A 27134-nucleotide genomic window follows, 5' to 3' on the forward strand; every position below is an offset into this window, starting at 1 on the left:
ATATCAAGAACATAGGATCATATGTAAGGAAACTCTACATTAACATCAATCCCATGCTTTTTCAATAATATCAAACTTAAAAATATATTGAAATCATGATGTTCTTACCTTGTTCTATTGATTTCAATCTTCATCTTGATTTTCTCTCTCCTTCAGCTTCCATTTCTTGAATCCAACTTGATATTTTAACTTCCCATAGCCTCCTTAACATTTTTCTCTCTTGGTAGCTATGGAAATTCTTTTTATTTTTGGGTGAAAATGGTGAATTTTTGGTAAAAGGACCAAATTGTAAAGAAAAGAAAGTTTCTTTCTTCCTTCTCTCTTCATACTTTGGGTGCATGGGAAAAAGATGATGATTCTTCATCTTTCTTTCCTTATATATACTAAATAAAATAATAAAATATCATTTAAAAATTAAATTAAAATATTAATAAACTAATATTTATTTATTTATTTAATCTAAAATATCTCCAACATCATCATTGCTTTCTAGATTTCTCTCTTCCAATTTACCATTTTACCCTTTATTCTCTTTTAAAATTCCATCATTGAGTCATTATTTAATTTGGTAAAATAGCAATTTAGTCCATCATAGTTCTTCACCTATTCAATTTGGTCCTAATTCATCCATTTCCTTAGTTTCTAGATCATTCCACTCTTAAAATATTTACACTATTGGTCCTTCAACTTTTTCATATTTACACTTTAACCCCTCAAATTTTGAGTATTTACTCTTGTGCAACAAAACTTTTCTCACTTTTACAATTTAGTCCTTTCTTGAATTAATATATCATAATATACTTCTCAATTTTGACATAACTCAAAATTTCCCTTTTTGTCACTTTATTTCCTTATTTTACTATATCAAGGATAATATCTTACTATAAAAAAATTTTGGGATATTATAAAAACAGATTAAGTGAAGCTTAAACAGTCCAAATACAGCAGTCCAATTACAATAGGCCCAAAATTGAAGCCCAAACCAAACACCTAAACCCTAGCCCAAATTTTCAGCCCAAAACCTAAAGCAATTTCGGTAAACCCTAGCCCCAACTCCCTTGCGTCGCAACTTCCAACTGCCCCGGCCTCACGCGGCCTCCACCTCCACGCTCACACTACTCGCGCCTCCACGTCAACACGCCTGCACTACCGTCATACCTGGCGAGAAAATAGCAGCAATAGGATATTTTATTTTTATTATTTTCGGCTATAAAAAGCCCGAACAATGTTTATTTTTGGGGGATTTTACAAAGGGAAGACAGATCTAAAAAGCAACAGTTGTACAAAAATCAATAGAGAGCACATCACGAAATACGAACAGATCGAAGGGATTATTCTAAGGTTTTTGCTTTCTTTTATTTGCTCTATTTATTTTTCTTTTGAATCTTATATATGTATATATATATATCTACATATATTTCAGAAAATATATAAAACGAGGGAGGTTCCTTTCTTCGCCTGGAGAAAGGAGCTCCGGCCGCCATGCATGTCGGTCACTGATGACGAAGCCTGCGGTGGCTATCTACTGGAGTTTGGGTGTAAATTGCAGAATGAGAGGGGAGGTTGAGAGCCTTCTCTCTATATTTTTTTTTTTAAATGAAGAGAATGATGTTTTAAAAAAAAAATTGGTTTTCTAAAAGGTTTTTTTTTTAATGTTTTAAAAAAAGGGAAACAAAATAAAGGTTTCAATTAATTTTAAAGCAAAACCATTTTGGAGGGAGGTAGCCCGCGCGTTGACCCAGTCCAAGGCTGGATCCGTGCATTTTTCCCTGAAATGGGAAATTTTCGCGTCTAGTCCTTCTGCTTTGCACCAGCTTTCAATTAGCTCATATTGCATTTTACTTGTCTTTTTTAAAATTTTCCTTGAATCTTGCGCGCCATTTCAATTTAGCCCGCGCCTGGGCACAGCGTTTTGGGATTTGGACCATTTGCGCTTTTGGTTCCGCACATTTGCGCGCATTGCGCTTTAGCCCTTATCTCACTTTCCTTTTTTTTTATTTATTAATTGTCTCTTTAGGTTTGCTTTTATTTCAATTACGTCTTAGTTCATATTTTATTTTTTTTATTTTAATATATATTATCTTGAATTATTTTATGGATTTTGCACTATTCGAGTTTGTCATTTTATACTTTTTATTTTGTTTTCTCTCCAAATTGTTTTATTTCACAATTTATTTATTTTAAAGTCTTCTTTTATATTTCTCTGTGTTCTAAAGATATTTTAATGCTATTGTACATACATTTACATTTTTTTAAATTCTAAATTTATATCATTGATTTCATATTATTTTATGTAAATATTTTTTAAATGTATTTATATGTATATATATGTATATATATGTCTTCTTTCAAATTTATTTATGTATATATTATTGACGTTAAGTTATTTTATATGCGTATTCTCTATGAAAATCTATTTATATAGTTCATTTCCTATAAAACCCTATTTTATTGTTTTTATTATTTCAAATACTTTTATTATTTATATTTTTATATATATTATTTATATTAAGTTTTTTCATTTCATGTGTATTATTTATTTAGATCGACATATATTATTTTTATATCTTTTTTTTTTACAAAAATATGATTAGAAGGAAAACAGAATATAAACAAACAACAACCAAAGATCAGATTCGAGGTTTTAAAAGCTTCGAGACTTAAATTCCAACGTTTTAATTGGTATTGGTCGGCTCATTCCTATTCTTAACCATTTGGAGCTGGTTTTAAAATTGATTATTTGAAAGTTTTTCAAAATAAGGCAATATTTCATGTTTGGAACTTCGAGAAATCGTGCCTTACCGTACTGGGTTTCGATTTTCCGTTCGAATATCCTTTTGAAATTTCATCCATGTTTTCTTAAAATAAGGCAATATTTTGGTGTTTGTAAATTTGAGAAATCGTGCCCAATCGTGCTGGGTTTCGATTTACCGTTTAACCAAATAGCCAAATATCCTTTTGAAATTTCAAATGCATGAGTTTTGGAAAACATGAGATGATCTTGTATCGAAGGTTCAAAATGTTGTATCCTACCATGCTGGATGTGATATTTTATTCTTTCTGAGCGAGAGAATCTCAATATCCGATTCAAAATATCTAAACGTTTTTAAAAGAATTGTATTTCAAAATCTTTTTCAAATTTTCAACATTAGGACGATAATTGATCGATACGGTACCAATTTTGGGCATTGCGAGGGTGCTAACCCTTCCTCGCGCGTAACCGACTCCCGAATCCATCTTCTAGTTTTTTGTAGACCAATAACGTTGTTTTAATAAACAAAAATGCTTTATTAAAATGATCGATCACAAGGTGACTCGATCGCACCTAAACAAAAAAGGATTGGTGGCGACTCCAATTTCGTTTTAAAGTTGACCCCCGTTTTGCAAAATAAAAATAGTTTCGACAACTTGGCGACTCCACTGAGGGACATAAGATAGTTAGGCCGTAATCTGTCCTTTTGTCGAAAAATTAAAAATTTGATTTGAAAATCATACTTCTTTTGTCACATTTGTTGATGTCGTGTCATTTGTTTGTTGTGATTTAAGGATGTTCCTGCATCATCTTGCATGATCGTTGTGGTTACACCTTTTAAGTGGGAGTGAGAAACTATGCCTTCGTGAGGTTTTCACCTCCGCATGGGCTAGTAGGCTGCTTTCGGGATACATCTGTACCTATGTCTTCGTGAGGTTTTCACCTCCGCATGGCCATAGGGAAATGTATTCCCCTGAACTGAACTCTATCCGCATGAGCCTATAATGGGTGAGGGTTGAGGAATTTACTGGTTTAGGTACCCTTTCTCTAGAACTGAGTCACATATTGTGAACCTTGAGGGTCCACTTTAGGTAAAACCGTGCCCAAATTTAGTGGTCACCCGAATATGTACTTTATTTGTTATTTATTTCTTCTGTACTAACGAGTTTTGTTTTTGTTTTGTTTATAACTGCATTGCATTACATCATCATAGAAAGGAGGAATTTATTCATATTTGATTGCTAAACAGAACAGTTTGTCATGGAAAACGAATTTCTTGATAAAGTGGATTATAATACGGTTGTCTGAATATGGTCCAAGTAAATACAACGAAAGAAGGCTGATAGTTAGCAGAGGAAAACAAGACCTTGTTTTATTGCCCGAGGATTCAAGTCGATTGTTTGAGAGCCGTCACATCCCGACTTTCTTAAAGGATCTAACGAACATTACGAGGATAAGTGAGTATTAAGTTGCGGTCCGAATCAAACAAAAAAGAGCTAGTGGGGCATCTATTGGAAGCTTGCAATATTTGACTTTTACAAAAGAAATTGGTGTCTTCGCCTGGAACATGAGGGTAAGGCCGCATATAAAATCCGTTTTATGTAAAGGATTTTATTTTTTAGAAAAGTTGTTCCAATAGAATTGAATTCAGAATCAACGCCTTTCTTTCTTTTACATTCATTCCATGTATTTGCATTACATTGCATCATTGCATCATTTGCATTAGATTTTCATAAAAGAACCCTAATTGATTGAAATCATTTCAGTTAATCTGGAAACCGATAAAAACTTACCAACCAAATATCTTTACGGTACCCGTGCTGAGACAAAAGATATGGACCAAAGATTGGAAAGACTTCAACAACTTCAAAGAGAGATGTAAGACCAGTTACAAATGCAAATGCAAGAGTAACTGGCGAGGGTACAGCAAGATATGAGAGACCAAGTGCTAGAGTCTCAAAGGAATATGATGAATCAGTTGTCCCAACTGCTGACTAAGGGGCTAGAAAAAAGGAAAAGCTCCTTGATCAATGCCGGAGAAGACAATGAGGAGCCTCTCTACCCCGCGAGTTTTACCCCGACAAATGTTCAGACACAACCCGAGGTGTATACACGAAGGCCATCTGTTACAATCAGGCTCTAACAGTTTCAGGCCGGTGACTCAACGCCTATGAATTACCAAGACGGCTCAGGCTCTAATCCGAGGAATAATTCAATTAATCCCATTGTCTCCCATCTCGATGAAGAAACAGAAAAGACAAGGGTAGAGCTCTCGAAACAATTAGAATATTGATGTAAGTGGTTATATGAAAAGTTCAAAGCGATCGAAAGTGTTGACTATTACTGTGGAATTGATGCTAAGGATTTGAGTTTAGTACCAGACTTAGTGTTTCCCCCCAAATTCAAAACTTCAGAGTTTGAGAAGTACAACGGGACTAGCTGTCTCGAAGCTCACATCACCATGTTTTGCAGACGAATGGCAGGCTATGCCAATAATGACTAATTATTGATTCACTATTTCCAAGAAAGTCTGGTCGGGCCAGCATCCAAATGGTACAACCAATTGAGCCGTTCCCAGATCAATCCATAGAAAGATCTAGCACAAGCTTTCATGAAACAGTATAGTCATATGAGGAATATGACTCCTGATTGTATCACTTTACAGAATATGAAAAAGAAGCAAAATGAGAGCTTCAGGCAATATGCCCAAAGATAGAGAGGGGTAGCAACACAAGTCCAGCCGCCTCTTCTAGAAAAAGAGACCATGATGCTTTTCATTAATACTCTGAGCTTTTTAGATATAGTAATGTCTGGTGAGATGATTAAAAATGCGGTAAAAAGTGGAAAGATAGATACAGAATAAAACACCAAAAGGTCAACCCCGAGAAATAAGGAAAATGAAGTAAATACCGTGAGCAGGCCTTCCAAATTGGTTAAGCCAGCCAAGGGCCGTAACTATTAGTTATAAAGGCTCTTCAAAGCAGGAATTCAATTTGAGGCCAAAGTTTACGCCTATCCCGATGTCATATAAGGAATTGTATCAAAATCTTTTTTATATACATGTGGTGTCTCCACTCTACTCGGAACCAGTGCAGCCTTCGTTCCCAAAATAGTATAATGAGAATGCTCAATGCGAATACCACGTGGGAATAACGGGGCACTCAATTGAAAATTGCACTACCTTTAAAAGGTTGGTCAAAAGGTTCATTGAAATGGGAATTGTGAAGTTCGATGAACCTAGTCATGCTGATAATGAAGTAAATGCGATATTTGAAAGTGGGTACAAAAGAGTTGTGATGCCTTGAACAAGTCAAAAGCCTAGAAGGAATATTAGGAAATCTGAATGACATATCCAAAGAGAGAATTGAGGAATAAAAGTTTCCAAACCCTTATGCACTTAGGGGTGTTTTGAATAATGGGATTGCGGAAGAGATCCCTGTATTTTTAGAGCTGATCTAGAGTAATGTCCAAAATGCGCTCGTTGCTTTAAGCCGAGGGGCAATAAGAATCTTTTTGTGAAGTAGGCTTGTGTTTAAGATCTTTATTTCAATCAAAATGTATCTTTTTGAGTAAATGTTTTTTAATTCTTGATATATTCTTTTGACTGTCTTTTAAATATGCTTCATTCATGACTATATCATACAAATAACCATCCTTAAAATCATTTATTCTGTGGAAGTATGCCTTTGTACCTACAATAGGTCCCCAGATATCAACAACAGGAGCAACGCTATAACTGACTCTCTTTTGGGGTGAGATATGTGTTTAAGCGGATCTCAGGATTTTGAAGATGACAGATATTGTAGCTTATTTCCTGATTTGTTAAGGATGATAGAACAAGATGAAAAACAGATCCTACTCTATAAAGGGTCAATGGACATTATAAGCAAGAGGTAAAGACCGGTGCCTGCATTACCATGAAGACAAAGTGAATCGTCATTGAGTATACTCCATGAACTCAAAGATGTTTTGGCATAATCATGTTAAGATATACCTGGGATACAAAGACCTGTGGATGGAAAAATGTCTATACGGGTGTCAGTAGGACATATGTTAATGGTTTCATGGTAGTCACACTAATCATGAGGTTTGGGCACTATTGACCTACCATGGAAGGAGATTGTATCAATTAGGCTATATTTAGGAAGATAAAATTTATGTGCCTCATTCATTTCTTCACAGACTTTTTCTATGTGGGGTATGGATGTTATCAGGCCATTTTTGACTTATATACATCGATTCAACTTGGCAGTCGTCGATTACTTCATGAAAAGGATGAAGGTTACTTCATATACCAATGTTACAAAGTTATGAAGCCCCCCCAAAAAACAAAGGTCATAGTGAAAGGTGACCGAGACTTATAAAGATTGGCATAAAAAAGATACAATTTACCCTTTTATGCTTATCGAACGTCGACCAGGACTCGTTGGGGAAACACATTGCTCATTGGTTTATGGGATAAAAACGGTATTGAAATCGAGATTCCTTCTATCCAAGCTTCGATTGAGTCAAGAATTGGATAAAGCAGAAGGATTCAATGAACTTAATTGAAGAAAAAAGGTTGAAAGTTACCCGTCACGGTCAAAACGTACCAAAAACGAATGATGTAAGCTTACGACAGAAAGGTTCGTTCTATAGAATTCCACGAGGGGGACCTGGCATTGAATATTTCTATACAAAAGGACTTTAGAGGAAAGTGGACCCCAAATTGTGAATGACCTTATGTAGTAAAGAAAGCCTTTCCTAGAGGAGCATTGATATTGACCGGGACGGATGGCAAGAACCTGCCCAATTTGGTGAATTCAGATTTAGTCACAGTTATTAGTTTCAAAAAAAGAAAAGAAAAAGAAACAGGAGAGGCTAAGGCGAAAACTCGCAAAGGGCGCCTTGAGACCAAAGGAGATTTGAGTTGAAAACCCAACAAATGAGCGTCTCAAATTTGGATCAAATTGGAGCATACAGTAATATTGCTATATCTGAATTAACAATGAGGGGGTATGCTACATATTGGGGTATCGACAAAGTACTCCGGATCCCCTAAACACGAATTGAGCTCAAAGTGGTCCTAAAGTAGTTAATGCAGAGAAGCTCAAGCTGCGATATCTGGGGCACCTAGTGTTTCATTTTACCCATTTTGGATTTGATATCTTTGATTATCTTATTCTTTTTAAGATATATCCCAATAAATTTCCTTTTTAATTGCATTTTCTATCCTTGGTTAACTTACTTGCTTCGAGCTATGTTTCTGGTCCATTGTTATTATCTTTTTCAAGCATTTTGCATTGAAATAATGATTAGTGGACTAATAATACTTTCATAAAAGGATTTTCGCATATTACTCTGAGAGCTTCTAAATAATACAAGAACCTGAAACGGAGCTATTGTTTAAAACTCATCAAGCTTAAGGGTTGGGAATATTTAAGCCTAAATTGAAATTATCTCCTTGGGTTTTTTGTCAAAGATATTGGTTCAACAAAAAGAAAATTACATTGATGTTATAATCCCGGTAAAGAACGAGCAATGGGATTATTCTCGAGAAAAGGAAAATGGTATTCTGTATTCATGCAGATATCAGGCATATACCTCTGTTCATTACACTCAGGGAATGATGAAACAGATCAAATTGATTGAAGATGATGCAAATCCTATACCTTTGAGTTGCAGCAGGCTGGATAAAAAAATCAAATGATTATTCCTCTAAAGTTGCAGTGGGAAGTACAAACTTTATGTCCCAGAAAGTACAGTGGAAGAGACTTTGAAACTACAGTGGGGTAAGCCAGTTGAGCAAAGTGGGTTGTTTCTGTGGGTTTTCTCTGGAAATGCTAGTCGAGTAGGAAGGCAGCATAATACGACAGTGATAAAACTCTGATGAATAACGAGTGATGACACTTTAAGATTTTAAAAAGGAATTATTCTCATGACATTTCTGCATTCATATAATAACACATCTAGTTAGGAGCATTTGATTCATTTCGGCCATAGCATCCTAATTATTAGGTATAAGTGTAGGCCCATGAAATCGATTCTACAGGTATTCTTTCTAAGAGGATGATATATCAAAATGGATCGAAACCACCAATTTCGACTAGCCTTATTCCCCTAAGCAGTAGGGTAACAGGCTGAAAATTACAGATCTTATCTCTATGTATCGGCTATGGAGTAGATCGAAAATGGTGAGTCTTATCTCCATGTATCGGCTATGGAGCAGATTTTAGCCACTGGTCTTATCTCTCTGAAGTAGCAAGAGAGCAGGTTGAAAATACAAGTCTTATCTTCTTGAGGTAGCAAGGAAGCAGACTGAAAATTACAGATCTTATCTTCATGTATCGGCTATGGAGCAGATAAAAAATGGCGAGTCTTATCTCTATGTATCGGCTATGGAGCAGATTTTAGCCACCAGTCTTATCTCTCTAAGGTAGCAAGAGAGCAGGTTGAAGATACAAGTCTTATCTTCCTGAGGTATCAAGGAAGCAGACTGAAAATTACAGATCTTATCTCCATGTATCGGCTATGGAGCAGATTTTAGCCACCAGCCTTATCTCTCTGAGGTAGCAAGAGAGCAGGTTGAAGATACAAGTCTTATCTTCTTGGGGTAGCAAGGAAGCAAACTGAAAATTACAGATCTTATCTACATGTATCGGCTATAGAGCAGATCAGAAATGGCGAGTCTTATCTCCATGTATTGGCTATGGAGCAGATTTTAGCCACTGGTCTTATCTCTCAGAGGTAGCAAGAGAGCAAGTTGAAGATACAAGTCTTATCTTCCTGAGGTAGCAAGGAAGCAGACTGGAAATTATAGATCTTATCTCCATGTATCGGCTATGGAATAGATCAAAAATGGTGAGTCTTATCTCCATGTATCGGCTATGGAGCAGATTTTAGCCACCAGCCTTATCTCTCTAAGGTAGTAAGAGAGCAGGTTAAAGATACAAGTCTTATCTTCCTGAGGTGGCAAGGAAGCAAACTAAAAATTACAGATCTTATCTACATGTATCGGCTATAGAGCAGATCAGAAATGGCGAGTCTTATCTCCATGTATCGGCTATGGAGCAGATTTTAGCCACCAGTCTTATCTCTCTGAGGTAGCAAGAGAGCAGGTTGAAGATACAAGTCTTATCTTCCTGAGGTAGCAATGAAACAGACTGGAAATTACAGATCTTATCTCCATGTATCGGCTATGGAACAGATCAGAAATGGCGAGTCTTATCTCCATGTATCGGCTATGGAGCAGATTTTAGCCACCAGTCTTATCTCTCTGAGGTAACAAAAGAGCAGGTTGAAGATACAAGTCTTATCTTCCTGAGGTAGCAAGGAAGCAGACTGGAAATTACAGATCTTATCTCCATGTATCGGCTATGGAACAGATCAAAAATGGCGAGTCTTATCTCCATGTATCGGCTATGGAGCAGATTTTAGCCACCAGCCTTATCTCTCTGAGGTAGCAAGAGAGCAAGTTGAAGATACAAGTCTTATCTTCCTGAGGTAGCAAGGAAGCAGACTGAAAATTACAGATCTTATCTCCATGTATCAGCCATAGAGCAGATAAAAAATGGCGAGTCTTATCTCCATGTATCGGCTATGGAGCAGATTTTAGCCACCAGCCTTATCTTTCTGAGGTGGCAAGAGAGCAGGTTGAAGATACAAGTCTTATCTTCCTGAGGTAGCAATGAAACAGACTGAAAATTACAGATCATATCTCTATGTATCGTCTATGGAGCAGATCAAAAATGGCGAGTCTTATCTCCATGTATCGGCTATGGAGAAAATTTTAGCCACCAGCCTTATCTCTCTAAGGTAGCAAGAGAGCATATTGAAGATACAAGTCTTATCTTCCTGAGGTAGCAAGGAAGCAGACTAAAGATTACAGATCATATCTCCATGTATCGGCTATGAAGCAGATCGAAAATAGCGAGTCTTATCTACATGTATCGGCTATGGAGCAGATTTTAGCCATCAGCCTTATCTCTCTGAGGTAGCAAGAGAGCAGGTTGAAGATACAAGTCTTATCTTCCTAAGGTAGCAAGGAAGCAGACTAAATATTACAGATCTTATCTCCATGTATCCACTATGGAGCAGATCGAAGACGGTGAACCTTATCTCCATGTATCGGCTATGGAGAAAATTTTAGCCACCAGCCTTATCTCTCTAAGGTAGCAAGAGAGCATATTGAAGATACAAGTCTTATCATCCTGAGGTAGCAAGAAAGCAGACTAAAGATTACAGATCATATCTCCATGTATCGGCTATGAAGCAGATCGAAAATAGCGAGTCTTATCTCCATGTATCGGCTATGGAGCAGATTTTAGCCATCAGCCTTATCTCTCTGAGGTAGCAAGAGAGCAGGTTGAAGATACAAGTCTTATCTTCCTAAGGTAGCAAGGAAGCAGACTAAATATTACAGATCTTATCTCCATGTATCCACTATGGAGCAGATCGAAGACGGCGAACCTTATCTCCCTAAGTAGTAATGGAGCAGATCGAAGACGGCGAGCCTTAACCCCCTAGGCAGGAGGGTAACAGGCGGGAAATTACAAATCTTATCTCTCTAAGCAGTAGTGGGGCAGATTGAAGACGGTGAGCCTTAACCCCCTAAGCAGTAGGGAAACAGGCTAAAAATTGCAGATCTTATCTCTTAAACAGTAGTGGAGCAGATTGAAACGAGTTCCTATACCCCTGGAGATGCAGTGGGTTAAAGTGAAGGGAGCATCATGAAGTCAAACCTTGGCAAGACCGGGCAAAATTAACCTATTTGAAATCTTTTCTCTATTCTCGTTACACGACAATAAGCAAAGAGGGGCAGCTGTAGAGTCCAATTTTAGCCCGGGGCCTAAACCAACACCAAAAATAAAACAAAAATAGATTAAGTGAAGCTTAAACAGTCCAAATACAGCAGCTCATTTACAATAGGCCCAAAATTGAAGCCCAAACCAAACACCTAAACCCTAGCCCAAATTTTCAGCCCAAAACCTAAAGCATTTTCGGCAAACCCTAGCCCCCAACTCCCTTGTGCCATAACTTCCAACTGCCCCCGCTTCAAGCGGCCTCCACCTCCACGCCCGCATTACTCGCGCCTCCACGTCAACACGCTTGTACTACCGTGATACCTGATGAGAAAATAGCAGCAAGAGGATATTTTATTTTTATTATTTTCGGCTATAAAAAGCCCGAACAATGTTTATTTTAGGGTTTTTTTTTTACAAAGGGAAGACTGATCTAAAAAGCAACAGTTGTACAAAAATCAATAAAGAGCACATCACGAAATACGAATAGATTGAAGGGATTATTATAAGGTTTTTTCTTTCTTTTATTTGCTTTATTTATTTTTCTTTTGAATCTTATCTATTTACATATATATATCAACATATATTTCGGAAAATATATAAAATGAGAGAGGTACCTTTCTTCGCCTGGAGAAAGGAGCTTCGGCCGCCATGCATGTCGATCACTGATGACGAAGCCTGCGGTGGCTATCTGCTGGAGTTTGGGTAAAAGTCGCAGGATAAGAAGAGAGGTTGAGAGCCTTCTCTCTGTTTTTTTTTTAAAAATGAGGAGAATGATATTTTAAAAAATTTTTGGGTTTTCTAAAAAGTTTTTTTTAATGTTTTAAAAAAGGGAAACAAAATAAAGGTTTCAATTAATTTTAAAGCAGAACCATTTTGGAGGGAGGTAGCCCGCGCGTTGACCCAATCTAAGGCTAGATCGGCGCATTTTTCCTTTAAATGGGAAATTTCCGCGTTTAGTCCTTCCCCTTTGTGCCAACTTTCAATTAGCCCCTATTGCATTTTACTTGTCTTTTTTAAAATTTTCCTTGGATCTTACGCGCCATTTCAATTTAGCCCACGCCTGGGCACGACGTTTTGGGATTTGGACCATTTGCGCTTTTGGTCCCCGAGCATTTGCGCGCATTGCGCTTTGGCCCTTATCTCACTTTCCATGTTTTTTTTTATTATTAATTGTCTCTTTAGGTTTGCTTTTATTTCAATTAAGTCTTAGTTCATATTTTATTTTTTTATTTTAATATATATTATCTTGAATTATTTTATGGATTTTGCACTGTTCCAGTTTGCCATTTTATACTTTTTGTCTTTGTTTTTCTCTCCAAATTGTTTTATTTCACAATTTATTTATTTTAAAGTCTTCTTTTATATTTCTCTGTGTTCTAAAGATAATTTAATCTTTGTGTACATACATTCACATTTTTTTAAATTCTAAATTTATATCATTGATTTCATATTATTTTATGTAAATATTTTTTTAAATGTATTTATATGTATATATATGTATATATATCTTCTTTCAAATTTATTTATGTATATATTATTGACGTTAAGTTATTTTATATGCGTATTCTCTATGAAAATCTATTTACATAGTTCATTTCCTATAAAACCCTATTTTATTGTTTTTATTATTTCAAATACTTTTATTATTTATATTTTTATATATATTATTTATATTAAGTTTTTTCATTTCATGTGTATTATCTATTTATATCGACATATATTATTTTGTATGTCTTTTTTTTTACAAAAATACGAATAGAACGAAAACAGAATACAAACAAACAACAACCAAAGATCAGATTCGAGGTTTTAAAAGCTTCGGGACTCAAATTCCAACGTTTTAATTGGTATTGGTCGGCTCACTCCTATTCTTCACCATTTGGAGCCGGTTTTAAAATTGATTATTTGAAAGTTTTTCAAAATAAGGCAATATTTCGTGTTTGGAAGTTCGAGAAATCGTGCCTTACCATGTTGGGTTTCGATTTTCTGTTCAACTGAATAACTGAATATCCTTTTGAAATTCCATCCATGTTTTCTTAAAATGAGGCAATATTTCATGTTTGTAAATTTGAGAAATCGTGCCCAATCGTGCTGGGTTTCAATTTACCGTTTAACCAAATATTCAAATATCCTTTTAAAATTTCAAATGCATGAGTTTTGGAAATCATAAGATGATCTTGTATCGAAGGTTCGAAGTGTTGTATTATACCGTGCTGGATGTGATATTTTATTCCTTCTGAGCGAGAGAATCTCAATATCCGATTCAAGATATCTAAACGTTTTTAAAGGAATTGTATTTCAAAATCTTTTTCAAATTTTCAACATTAGGACGATAATTGATCGATACGGTACCAATTTTGGGCGTTGCGAGGGTGCTAAACTTCCTTGCGCATAACCGACTCCCGAATCCGTCTTCTAGATTCTCGTAGACCAAAAACGTTGTTTTAATAAACCAAAATGCTTTATTAAAATTATCGATCACAAGGTGACCCGATCAGGTGACGACTCCATTTTTATTTTAAAGTTGACCCCCGTTTTTCAAAATAAAAATAGTTTCGACAATTATATATGATATTCATAAAATGTAACAACTTAATTTAATCTGATCCATAAATATTACAAGAATACTTAATATTATATTGTCATGATACTATTGAAATGAGAAATTTTATAATTAACTTATTTTTATAAGCAAAGCACTTCAAATTGATTCTTAATGTCAACTAGGTTTTACCTTTGGTTGAGGTTTTTATTTTGATTATAATTAATTAATTAATTTTTACTCATTTAATTAATAAGTAATTATTGACTTTACTTTTTATAATAATTTATTTTAATTATTTAATAGGTGGAAATTAAAAGAAATTATTAGTTTAAATGAAGCATTTTTTAAATACAAAATACCTAGAATTATTTATAGTCCCTCTCTAATCTTTCAATAAGAGGATAAATGCGTTTTAACCTGCTCAAACCTACATCCTCCTACATAAACAATAATATCAATACCAACCGAATTAAATGAAAGATTTAAGCATCTATGAGCAAAAATTATAAAATATTGCACTAGGTAAATAGGTTTAGGTCAAGATTTGTGCTATTGGGATAAGAGGAGTGGATTGTAGTACAACCTAAGTTAAGTATAAAAAGATTAAGAATACAATTAGGAGACTGTTTTACCTCAATAATATAAAAAAAAATTCAAACTAATACATTTTTCTAATAATAACAATCAATCTAATACAAGTTTTTTAAAGTGGAGAGAGAAATCCCACTTCCCCATGTATCACTCAATTAAACCAAATTCTATTTAGAACCAGAAAGTGTTGAAATTAAAATCGGCTCAAATAGATCAATATTTAGGCTATGATAATTAGTATTGTTTTAGTACTGTTTATATTTAGTAGATTTTATATTTCATTTCAATGCAAATTTCGGTTAGTATCGATTATATTAATACAAGCCAATTGATTTAAATATAGTGTTCTGAGTAAAAAATAATAATAATAATAATTTAAATATATTTTAAATTAATTTTTTTATCAATACATAATATTCCAATTGATATAAATTAAGTCGTAGCGATATAATTGATATCAATTAAAATTTATATTAAAATAAAATCTAAATTTTATTATTACAACAGAATGTTCCAAGCAATATAAACGATATGGGAACCGGCATTCTGTCAACAAAATGATTATAAATCAATTTTGGTTTAAATCATAATTTCTTTTATTTCTTTCACAGGTTCCATTGAACCCATTTCTCTCTAACACTTTAAATTTTTTTGTACAAAATTGGTTATTATTAAAAGAATATATATAATTTTGAATTTTTTTAAAAAATTTGGGGTAAAACGCCTAATTAGGAAGATAAAAAAGCCTAGTCAACACTTTAAACCATATTATAATAAGTTGAAACTCAAGAGTACAATATTATTTATTTAAAATGATCTAGAAAGTAGAGGTTTCACATGTCAGCTCGTACATTGATAATTGAGTTTATATGTTGTGAATATCCTATTCAATTATCAAAAAATAATATTTTAAGTACAAAAAAATAAAAAGTTTTGTAATTTAAATACTTACATTATATAGTTTTATTATTTTAATTAATTTTGTTAAAATTATGAACTGCGTAGATAAAAAATTAATATAATAATAAATTTAGTATTTAATTTTTATATATTATAATAATTTAGTCATAATTTTAAAAATTAACTCTTAAAATTTATAAAAAACTCAATTTGTTCTTAATTTTTAAAAATATAAAATACACAAATATTTCCAAAGAAATATAATAATAAATTTATATATATAAATTAAAAATATTGATAACGAGAAATAACAATATATAAAATTTAAAAATATAAAAGATAAATATTTTTAAAAAATATAAAAAATGGAATTTATCTTTTATATTGATATAGTATAAAAAAATCCCCCACCCATCATCGTCCCCCTTCCTCTCCCTCTCTGCTGCTGCTGCTGCTGCTGCTGCTGCATTTTTGTTATACCTCAATTTGCAGATAATGATATCCGTATCACAGCACAAGGTGTTTGCAGTGCTAAGAAGGTAAAAAAGCAAGGCACAGTACTGAACACTATCAACTCCATATCACTGCAATTCTCTGAAGATTTTGTTTCTTGTATGACTACAGATTTCTAATTTTTTCAAAGTGGGTTGTCTTTACATCTATCAAAGCCCCCATTAAACAAAGAGGAAAGGGAACAGATACAAAGCACAACACTTTCATTGAAAATCTTAATATTTTCTTACTTTTTTTAGAAACCCTTCAAACCATTTAAGTTTGTTATCTTCATTTTTCATGTCAGGAACTATCTTGGTTTCTGCTACTCTCAAAACCATTTATTCAAAGAAGATTCATCTCCACCCCCATCTTTATCTCTCGAAATAGCCTCCAACTTGCTCTCAAGGTCCTTGCCGAAAGAGGAAACTATCTAGACGAACCAGTTAAGGGGGTCTGTGCTGGGGAATGGGAGATTTTATTTTATTTAATATTAATATTAATATAAAATTCAAAGTTATTATTATATTTTTTGAAAATATTTATGTATTTTGTATATCTTTTAAAATTTTAGAATTAGGATCAATTTGAAATTATTTGTAAATTTTGAGGATTAAATTTTTAAAATTATGATTAAATTGATTTAATATGTAAGAGTTGAGGACAAAACTTATTATTATACTGATTTTTTTAACTACCACGTCAACTTACTGTTTGTAAGATTAACATGAGTGACAAAAATGATCAAACTATTACACGTGTGATTCTTGAGTTGGATAGTACTAAAGCTATCCAATTGATTCAAGAAAATATAGTTGATCAGCATTACTCAATTATGGCACGTGCCATTAAGAAGCTATTATAACTTTCCTAGATGGTTAAAGTTACTCGTACTTTCAAAGAGGGCAATAAAGTAGTTGATAGGTTAGCCTTAATGGCGTTTTCAAGACCGCTGGCTAGGTATGTTTTTAATGTCTTGGCACCGTATAGTTTAGTTATGGTTTAATCTTTCTTCTTGTAAAAAAAAAAAAATAACCGAACTATATAAGGTGTATATTTACCCTAGTTTTAATAAATCTCTCAATCTATATTTAATAGATTATTATTTTCATATGTTTTAATCATAAGTTAATTATAAACTAATTACAATTGATAATTTTAATCATTCACATAATTTATTTATAGCAAAAAGAATGAAACTTTTTGTTGAAGAGATGTTATCGTTTTAAAAAAATTATTCATCTTTTTAATTTCAAGTTTAAATTTATAGTAATTATTTTTATTTTATATGTATTTTTTTAATGAGATACGTATTAAATAAGCTTTTTCATACTTCATCGGCAACAATCACATAATTTCTGATTTGATGTTAGTCCATTTATTAGTGTATTATGGTGATGGATTGAGCTCAAGGATGATTTTTAAGAAGGTGAGACATCTTCGAATATTCTTGCACTCTTGCAAGACTAAAACAAACGTGACTTAAAGAGTATTTGAATTTGCATTTTGAAATTCTCAGTATATTTACCTCATTAACAGCTAAAATAGTTGATATTTTGGCATAATCATATAACATAATTAATATTTAAAATCAAGAAGAAAAAAAAAAGGAAGTGGTCAGCCTTGGGTCGTCAGCCAATCAATCCAACCCAATGAGCCAGCGCCACCATCGTTATCTTTGTGCCACCAATCATGGGAACGTAGACTTAAGCATATATATATAGACTTAAGCTAATCCAAAACAAACAAAGTGAATGATTTTGATTCTCAATGTCATCCACTTAGACTGCATTGTGCAATTCAAGGGGCTGAGATTGTAGTGCCTTTTTTTGACGGCCGAGATTCATGCAATGATCTCTTCACGTTGGAACTTCATCAGCTATAAGAGGGATAGGCATAAGAAGCAATGAAGTGGCGAACCATTTTCAGTTCAAAAACCATGGGGGATGATGAAGAAGTGAAGGTATTTGGGATGTGGGCAAGCCCTTACAGTCGCAGGGTTGAACTGGCCTTGAAACTAAAGGGAATACCATATGAATACATTGAAGAAGATTTATCCAACAAGAGCGCTTTGCTTATCAAACATAATCCAGTTCATCAAAAAATCCCAGTCCTTGTTCATAATGGGAAATCAATACCAGAATCACTTGTAATCTTAGAGTACATCGATGAAACCTGGAGGAACAATCCTATTCTTTTGTCTCAAGATCCTTATGATAGAGCCATGGCTCGGTTCTGGGCTAAGTTCATTGACGAAAAGGTATAATCAACCTGTGTTAGACGTTTTTTTTTCTTTTACACCTCTCAATCCCACTCCTTGGGTTGTAGAATTTGGGTAAGTTGAATTTGAATTTTAAAATTTACAGATTATTTTTATCATTTCTAAGGATGAATCATTTTGGGTTTTAGTCTTTTCTATTATAAGTTATTTTTGAATTAGATAAATTTCAGTCGTTAACTTTTTATTATCAAATCGAGTTGAGTTTAGGATTTAATGGGTCTAAACTAATGATGGGATATAATAAGTTTAAGAATTCCATTATTTGCAGATACTGAGCACAACAAGGAAGGTTAGTTTTACCACAGGAAAGGAACAAGAGCATGCAATTGAAGAAGTAACTGAGCAGCTAAAACTGCTGGAGAATGAAGTGAAAGGGAAAGCCTATTTTGGAGGTGAGGGTATTGGATATGTTGATATCGTTGCCAATTTCTTGGTATTCTGGTTTGGAAACCTGCAAGAGGCTTTGGGAATCAATATCTTCTCGCAACACAAATTTCCATTCATATTTGAATGGATCCAAAAGCAGCTCAAGATCGATATGGTGGACGAAAGCCGGATTCCCAAGGACAAACATCTCACTTACATCCGAACTCGACTCGCAGCCTTCAAGTCTGCATCCAAGTAAAAGCCTTTAGAATAAAAGAAATGCTAACATAGTAAATAAGCAAATAAAAAGTTATATATGAAGTTGTAAGGTTTTCGATTATATATATATATAATGTGTGTGATTATATTTAATGCACAATCTGCCACCTCAATGCTAAAGGACCTATAAATAAATATCCCTTGATGTATTAAATATAATTAGAACTATTATTATTTTGAAATAAAATATAATTAAAATTATAAATCTTCAAAAGATTAACTTCTCTCTGATCAAGTACAGTGAAATCAAGCTTTACAGTGGCTTTTGGCTAATTCCTTGAGTTTACAATGTTGACAACATTGATTTGTCCAAAGTTTGTGATGACGCCAATCTTAACATTCTCTTGTTACAAAGCATGACGAATCTGTGATTGTCATCGAGGATCTTGATAGGCATTTGTCGGAAAAATCAATGAGCATGAGTGGGTGGGATTTTAACCTCTAGTTGCAGCGAAGAAATAGTGATGATGGCCTCCACAATGAACATTGAGCGAGAATGGGTGGTGGAAATCATTAGATGAAATTGGTGAAGCGGATGGGGGGCTTTGGTAAATAAGGAACAAATGCGATTAAAATAAATATCCATAAATTAAGAAATGGTGATGTTTGCTCAAGGAGTTGTTCCAGTTCTTGGAGAACGGCGGTGCCATGGTGGATGACGGCGGTCCCTCGTCAAGCATACATTTCGGGTTTGCACTAAGAGAGAGGCAATGTTTTGAAGATTTATAATTTTAATTAAGTTAAATATATTTCAGGATATTTACTTATAACTACTTATGTTTTCCTCATTACAGCGGTGACAAATTAGCATTATATAATTACTATATATAAATTTATAATATTTTTCTGATTTTTCTAGAGTGAAAATTTATATTTTTTTATTTGACTTCGCGATTTTAAATTTGTCACTTAAATATAAAAATTATTTGACTTCGCGATTTTAAATTTGTCACTTAAATATATTTTTATATTTTAAAATGTCTTATCATCAAGGCGTAATTAAGAGTTGGCGACGACCTTAGTTCTTATTAAAATGAAATTCTTTTCATTTAGATCTTTTAAAATTTTAATTAATAAAAATAAAATTACACTTTGACTCTTTAAAAGTAATAAAAATTTAATTTAATATTTTAAAAATTATAAAATACATACTATTAAAATGATAAAATTAAAGTTTTACTATCGTAAAAATTACAATTTAATTTTAATCCTTAAAAGAATTTCTTAATTTCGCTCCTGTTAATAATCTAGTTTAAGAAAAAATTGACGATTTTATAAATTAGACTTAAAAAATTAAATATTAAAATATTTTGTAAAAGAAAAGATTAAAATATTTCAGAACTTTCAAAAAAAAATCCCTTTGATAATTAATATGGTAATAGTCTTCTAGAGAACAAGGCAAGTTACACATGCATAAATTAAATGCATCCACTTGTCGAATTAACATTCCGAGTTCATGGTCGTGTAGATAAGTATGAACATGCATGCAAGTGATGTTGCTTACAAAATATCTTAATTATTTAACGAAATAATGACTTAATTGGACTACCTTATAGAAAAAATTATTTTAATTTTCTATTTAATTTTTTTTTATCTTTTTTAACCTTTAGGCGAATTTAGGGGAGCTCGCAGGGGCCTCGGCCCCGGCCCCCCTAAAATATAAAATTATTATTTATGCTCTTGAGATTTTCTAAAATTTTAAATTAGTAAAGGTAAAATTATACTTTGGCTCCCTAAAATTATAAAAATTCAATTTAACCCTTTAAAAATTATAAAGATATAGACTATAAAAAATTAAAATTCCATCCAGCCCCTTACAAAATTGTTCTGGCTTCGTCCTTGCTTTAAATTTGTGCTGTTTGTCAAATCACCTTAAAATGGATTGAAAAGTTCATGCTTGTTAACTTTGCTAACATGGCATACATATGGATTACCACATGAATACCGTATCAACAATTAAATGATCTTTTAAATTTTAAAATATTTAAAAATTAAAATTTATTTTAAAATTTTAAAATTATTGAAAAAGTTTAAAATTATAAAAAATATTTGTTTAATATTTAAAAATTAATTGATTGTTAATGTGGCATATGGATTGTCACGTCAGCAACATTAACAAACGTTAACTTTTTTGCAAAGTTAGAGTGCCAAATAAGTCAATATTCCTTAATTAATTTGAATCGGTCCAATTTTTTTTGAATTGTATAAATTTTGAGAAACCTAAAAATTTTTTTGGGTGATTTTAGTTTGAGTTGGTTTGATTTTAAGTTTGGATCTTTTTGTGTTTGAGTTATTTAGATTTGAAGGTTATGTATTTTGAGTTCATGTCCTTTTGGATTCGGATTGAATTTGAATTTTTTCAAGTTTGGATCAATTTGAGTTTAGATTGATCTAGTTTAAATTGTTAACTTTTTAGGTTAAATTCTATTATTAGTCCTTTTACTTTGTGAAAATCGCGGATTTAGTCTCAGTACTTTAATTTGGTCAATTTTAGTCCCTATACTTATTGAATCGGTTAATTTTAGTCATTGTACTTTTCAAATTTTGAAATTTTAGTCCTAACACAAACATTAACAATTAAATCCGTTTAGTCAAATTCAATTACTAATCGTGTACTAGTTTATATTCTCTAATAGGGTCATTCTAAATCCCTATACTTTATAAATTTTCAACCCGATGCAAATGACATTTATTAATATATTTTAGTAAGTAATATGTGGAAATAAAAAAACGACATGATAATACATATATGGTAATATATTTACCGATCGATTTTGAAAATAGTATAACTTTAATGAATTTGAAAATAAAATTTTAAAAATTTTAAAAAGTACATAAACTAAAACCATTAAATTAAAGTAAAAGAATTAAATTCACAATTTAGATTAGGACAAGATTTAGTTCGAATGAAGAAGCTAAGGGGGCAGGAGGTTTTTCCCAGGGGAGAAAGTAAAGGGGTTGTCAGGACCCCAGTCCCTCTTAAAATGGAAAATTTTTCATTTAGGTATTTTAAAAATTTTAAAATTTTAAATTAGTAAAGTTAAATTTTCACTTTGCGCCCTCAAAATATAAAATTTTGATTTAATCTTTTAAAATTATAAAATATAGGATATTAAAATGACGAAATTGTATGTTTGTTATTGTAAAAATTACAATCTAATTTCACCCTAAAATTTTTTTTTTCTGATTTCACCCATACTTTTACCTCTTAATTAAATACAACAACTGTACTTTTAGCCATCTTGAAATTAATAACTCAAATAAAACCATTTAAATCTTTTATAATCCACACATAAAGAAATTTCAAGATTGACCTCTTTTAAAATTTTAATATATATTTCAATCTTTTAACACAATTTTTAAATTTGCTCCTTTTAAATTCACATAATAACTTTTAGTTCTCTAACTTTTAGCCCTCCATTTAATTTTTCGTTACTTTTAACCTTTAAATTTATATTTTCTATTAAATCACCCCAAAATATATGAAAAAATTAATATTTTTTTAACTTACTTGGCGTGGCATGCATGTGGATTGTCACGTGGATAACACGTTAGTATTTAATTAAATTTTTAAATTTTTTAATTACTATTTTTTTAAAACTTATACTTTTTAAATCATTTTAATAATTTTTAATTTTAAGATTTCTTTTTTGAATTTTAAAATTTAAAAAAATTAATTAATGCTGATATGTGATCCACAAATTGCATTAATCCACGTGTATGTCATGTCAGTCAGTAAAATTAAAAAATATTAACTTTTTCATCCATTTTGAGGTGATTTTGATAAATAAAAAATACAAGTTGAAGAGTTAAAAGAGGCGAAAAATTAAATGTAATGCTAAATGATTTTTTTGTAAAGTTGGAAGGGCAAAAGAATCATTATACCTTTTAAATTTGAATAAAAAATGAGAAACATCCATCCCTATGTAAATGGGGGTCATCATTTTTAGTGTCAAGTGGCAAAGCTTCGATGATTACTATTGCATAGTTAGAAAAACCCCAAATATTTGGATTATTCATATTGGGATCATTAAGAATCGGCTTTATGCTACATGAAAATTGAGTTATAAAAAAGGGCAAAAACACCATTGAATCCCAAAGCCATCCATATAGACTGAAACAACAACAATGGGGGAAGAAGTGAAGTTTCACGGCATGTGGGCGAGCCCTTTCAGCCGAAGAGTGGAACTAGCACTCAAACTCAAAGCCATACCCTACCAATACATTGAAGAAGATTTGTCAAACAAGACCCCTTCGCTTCTACGTTATAATCCCGTTCATAAGAAAGTTCCTGTTTTAGTGCACAACGATAAACCAGTTGCCGAATCAATGGTCATTATCGAGTACATGGACGAGACCTGGGAAAACAACCACATTTTGCCTCGGGATCCTTATGAAAGAGCAATGGCTCGCTTCTATGCTAAATTCATTGACGATAAGGTATATCAAATTTCAACCCTTTTCTCATTCAACAATAGTTTGGTCAAATTCTATATAAGGTCCATGTATTATAAGTTTTTGACATATCTAATTTTCTACTTATTTAGCACATTAGCTAAGAGTGTTGACCTTATTCCCAGGATCGATAGGATAGTTGTGTCATGTGTGCATGTAGGTGAAGCTCGGGAGGAAAAACCAGAGACTTTTTCCCAATAATGTGTGTTTTCAATCATGTCAACTCCTTAAAATCATGGCTTATATATATATTTTAAAATATATAGTGATATGATGGACAAATATTATCAATTTTCTTTTAAATGTGCAAAAAATTGTCCAAGTGTACAAAAAACAAGGTACATGAAATTTTTGATAGAATAACTAAAAATATTAATATTATGATTGAAAATACACATTTTGAAAAATAAAATACTATAAATGACCAAATTATAGTAAAGGGCCAAATCTACTAAAACATATAGTACAAGGACTTTATATAGAATTTGACCTTTCATCTTTCTTTAAATTGGAAAAATATTTATCCAGTTGTACAAAATGCCATTTAATCATATATTTTTTAAAAAAACTATATTAAATTGTTTGATGGAGTTAATGAACAAAAATTGACTTCAAGACTAAAATATAAAAAAAGAAGGATATTTTGAAAAATAAAGAGAATATAGATAATGGAAAGAGAGTGCAAAACCTTGTATATCATTTGAGCTAAAGATGCAAAGTGATTTACATTTTGCAGCTTTTGCCAACACTGGCGAAGTTGGGTCAAACTGCAGGGAAGGAAAAAGAAGAGACCATTGAAGAAATTCATGAGCAGCTGAAAATACTTGAAGATGAGCTGAAAGGGAAGCAATTTTTTGGAGGGCAGAGAATTGGATACCTTGATATTGTTGCAATGATTTTAGTGTGGCTTCATCTTGCAGGATCGATTACTGGACAAAAAATATTAAGCACTGAGAATTTTCCACTGATTTATGAATGGATAGAAAGGGTGATGAAAATGGAGGTGGTGAATGAATGCTTGATCCCAGAAGAGAAACGTCAAGATTGGATTCAACTCGCCCAAAGAGCCCCCAAATCTGCTTCCAACTGATTTAAATAATAATAATAATAATAATAATAACTCTCACCACCATGGTAATCATAATTGTGAGTTTTCTACTTTTGTTTGCGGTTGCTTCCTTCAATTTGTTTGAGATTATCAAGCAATAAAAGATTTTATTTACCGTATTATAAAAATTTTAAAAATATTAACTCTATTAAATAGCAAATGATATTTTTTAAATAGTAAATTAATTCATTTAATAGCACAAGGATTAAATTGATCCATTAAATTGTAGAGAAACTAATTTGATCAAGTCTCAATAATAGAGATACCTCTAAATTACATTCACCCTTAAAAAAAAAGCTAAGAAAATATCATATGGATCAAAGAAATAAATTCGATAAGTACAATTTCTAAATGAAAAAAGAAAAAATTAAGCCTAGAAAGAGGTTCAACAAAATTTAGGAGGTTTTTTAGGGATAGCATTGCTGGATTTCCTTTCTGTCAGATTCCACAAAATTACAAAAAGAGAGATGGGGAATGAGAAAAACAAGGCAGAAACCTGACAATTCAATAATCTGCAATAGCAATCCCAACCCTTTTGCCCTTTCTCCAACCAACATACAATATCTAATCTATGTTATTCGGATTTAAAGAAGTTATACAAAGATATATTTAATTAAGCAAAAAAAAAAACTCTAAAACATAATCATACAAACAAAAGTTTAATAGCTTCAAAGGGAAATGATTTTATGAAATAGAGATGTCACATTATTTTTTACTAATTATTTAATGCTATTTCTGCATCTTTTTTCATGTTATTGACACATCATTTTAAAATTTTTTTTTAACTTGAACTCTTAACCTTGAACCCTGAACCCTAAACATTGAAACCTGAAACCTTCCGAGATCCATTGTTTAAGGTCTAGGGTCCAGGAAAGATTCAAGGTTCAAGAGCCAAAGAGCAGGATCTAGGATTCATAGTCCAAGATCTAAGATTTTAGGGTATAGGGTCCAAAATTTAAAAAAAAAATACTAAAATGATGTATTAATGACATGAAAAAAAAATGCTAAAATGATATTAAATAATTGGTAAGAGATACAGGACAACGTAACAACTCTGTTTCATACCATTCTTTACCTAGCCTCAAGAGTCAAATAAATAACAATAAAAGATAGTGAAACATTGTTACTTAAATGCGAACCATGAACAATGTCCATGTCCATACAAAGTTTGTTTATTTATGGAAACAGCACTGGAACTGATCCTAACTAAGCACCCTAAGTTTGTTTATTTATGGAAACAGCACTGGAACTGATCCTAACTAAGCACCCTCAGGATCTGAGTACAACCCCAGAACCAAGATGTCCATACATACATACATAAATCACCCACATAGAAATAGAAACAAGGAACATCGATTATTTTCAAAGAACATTACTTTTGCAGAATACTGAGATCAAAATCCATGAGCACTAGGATCCTTTAACAATTGTTACTGGACAAGTTGCATTTACCATCACATGGTTGCTCACACTTCCAATCAGTACCCTAATTTCAATCAAAATCACAACCTCAGAAGCAAAAAAGGAAAATGATGATAAGAGCAAGAAACAGTTGATAAATTTACGTTACAATCCAACCCGTCGGACCATGGACGGAAATTGGAATTGTTTTCTTTAGATGTTCGTTAATTTTTCAAGGTTTTGTCATTGGCAAGAGTGTATAAGTAAATTCCAACTCAGAACTTTACGTATAAAAGAGTGCACTCTGCAATAAGTAAATCAAAGACTATATCTATCTAAATGAAGGACTAGACCCAAAGTAGTTTCACCCTTGAAAACATATTTCAATTTCCCAGGAAGAAGATAAAGATTGAATTACCTTTGAATGGTGCCAAGGCCTCTGCTGCCCATTACCAAACAATCAAGCTTCAAATCTGCAACAGATTCACATATTTTATCCCTGGCATCACCCCAGTAAATCTTTGTGACAATATTCACCTCTTTCTGCCTTGAAGCCGTATCAACCAAGTCTAAAACCTCAGGATCAGGTTCCACCTCATAATGTTTCATCACTTCCTTCTCTCTGAACTCCGATAATGGAATCAAAGCTACAAATAAAAGATCACCCAAGTCAAATATCGTCAAAATACCAATGACCCATAGTTTTAAAACTTGATCAAAAACGGAAGTGGAGTATGGCAGTGACTTACGTGAGCCACTGGTGGACCAAAGAAGGTTACGAGACTCGTCGCTCTGATTGGGTTTGACGTGGATGAGGTAAAGGGTATCCCCTTTGTCTACCAGATTGTCGATTGTCCATTTAAGAGCTGCTTTGCTTCCCTTGGAGAAATCCATTGCTACACCGATTTGCCTATCTTTTGTCATCTTCTTTTTCTTGAGAAATTAAACCCAGAAATGAACAACAAGATTTGTTCACAGGGACTAGGTCTTCAAATCTAAGCACACAGTTTGGAGGAACAAAGAGAAAGCTACCAGATGCTCAGCCTCTTATTCTTCTTTTTTGTGAAGACCAAGGCAGTTATTGGATATGTATTTAGTTGGATTGGCTTGCCAGGTTCTTATTGGAATACAAATTAAAACGATTAAGAATGATATGAAACTCTGATTCCATCTTATCTCTA

At 32.6% G+C, this 27134-nt stretch overlaps 4 protein-coding genes across 4 annotated transcripts; 3 read left to right on the forward strand and 1 right to left on the reverse strand.

Moving 5' to 3' along the window:
• Positions 1-17810: 17810 nt before the first annotated feature.
• Positions 17811-19082, forward strand: LOC108482515 (glutathione S-transferase U7-like). The gene is made up of 2 exons (XM_017785649.2): positions 17811-18323; positions 18613-19082. The coding sequence occupies exons 1-2, from the start codon at positions 17970-17972 to the stop codon at positions 18967-18969; spliced, it is 711 nt and encodes a 236-aa protein (XP_017641138.2). The 5' UTR covers positions 17811-17969; the 3' UTR covers positions 18970-19082.
• Positions 19083-23056: 3974 nt separating this feature from the next.
• On the forward strand, positions 23057-23751 carry LOC108483039 (glutathione S-transferase U1-like). Its single transcript, XM_017786221.2, has one exon. It carries the CDS (start codon positions 23118-23120, stop codon positions 23643-23645), a length of 528 nt encoding a protein of 175 aa, XP_017641710.1. The 5' UTR covers positions 23057-23117; the 3' UTR covers positions 23646-23751.
• LOC128279403 (glutathione S-transferase U7-like) lies at positions 23747-24534 on the forward strand. The gene is made up of 2 exons (XM_053018203.1): positions 23747-23782; positions 24181-24534. Exons 1-2 carry the CDS (start codon positions 23747-23749, stop codon positions 24532-24534), a joined length of 390 nt encoding a protein of 129 aa, XP_052874163.1.
• Positions 24535-25672: 1138 nt separating this feature from the next.
• On the reverse strand, positions 25673-27134 carry LOC108483040 (universal stress protein PHOS32). Its single transcript, XM_017786222.2, has 3 exons — positions 26703-27134; positions 26372-26600; positions 25673-26038 (listed from the first exon to the last, which is right to left on the reverse strand). The coding sequence occupies exons 1-3, from the start codon at positions 26875-26877 to the stop codon at positions 25963-25965; spliced, it is 480 nt and encodes a 159-aa protein (XP_017641711.1). The 5' UTR covers positions 26878-27134; the 3' UTR covers positions 25673-25962.

Source organism: Gossypium arboreum, chromosome 1, assembly GCF_025698485.1.
Source record: "Gossypium arboreum isolate Shixiya-1 chromosome 1, ASM2569848v2, whole genome shotgun sequence".
In the NCBI taxonomy this organism is placed as follows: domain Eukaryota; kingdom Viridiplantae; phylum Streptophyta; class Magnoliopsida; order Malvales; family Malvaceae; genus Gossypium; species Gossypium arboreum.

Excerpts from the sequence above, each read along its gene's own strand:
- LOC108483040 (XM_017786222.2), bottom strand. The coding sequence starts at position 26,877 with ATGACAAAAGATAGGCAAATCGGTGTAGCAATGGATTTCTCCAAGGGA. Across the intron at positions 26,601-26,702 it reads TTGGTCCACCAGTGGCTCAC|CTTTGATTCCATTATCGGAG; the intron begins GTAAGTCACTGC and ends TTTTATTTGTAG. Across the intron at positions 26,039-26,371 it reads GGCCTTGGCACCATTCAAAG|GGTACTGATTGGAAGTGTGA; the intron begins GTAATTCAATCT and ends GATTGAAATTAG.
- LOC108483039 (XM_017786221.2), top strand. The coding sequence starts at position 23,118 with ATGGGGGAAGAAGTGAAGTTTCACGGCATGTGGGCGAGCCCTTTCAGC.
- LOC128279403 (XM_053018203.1), top strand. The coding sequence starts at position 23,747 with ATGTGCAAAAAATTGTCCAAGTGTACAAAAAACAAG. Across the intron at positions 23,783-24,180 it reads CCAAGTGTACAAAAAACAAG|CTTTTGCCAACACTGGCGAA; the intron begins GTACATGAAATT and ends TACATTTTGCAG.
- LOC108482515 (XM_017785649.2), top strand. The coding sequence starts at position 17,970 with ATGAAGTGGCGAACCATTTTCAGTTCAAAAACCATGGGGGATGATGAA. Across the intron at positions 18,324-18,612 it reads CTAAGTTCATTGACGAAAAG|ATACTGAGCACAACAAGGAA; the intron begins GTATAATCAACC and ends CATTATTTGCAG.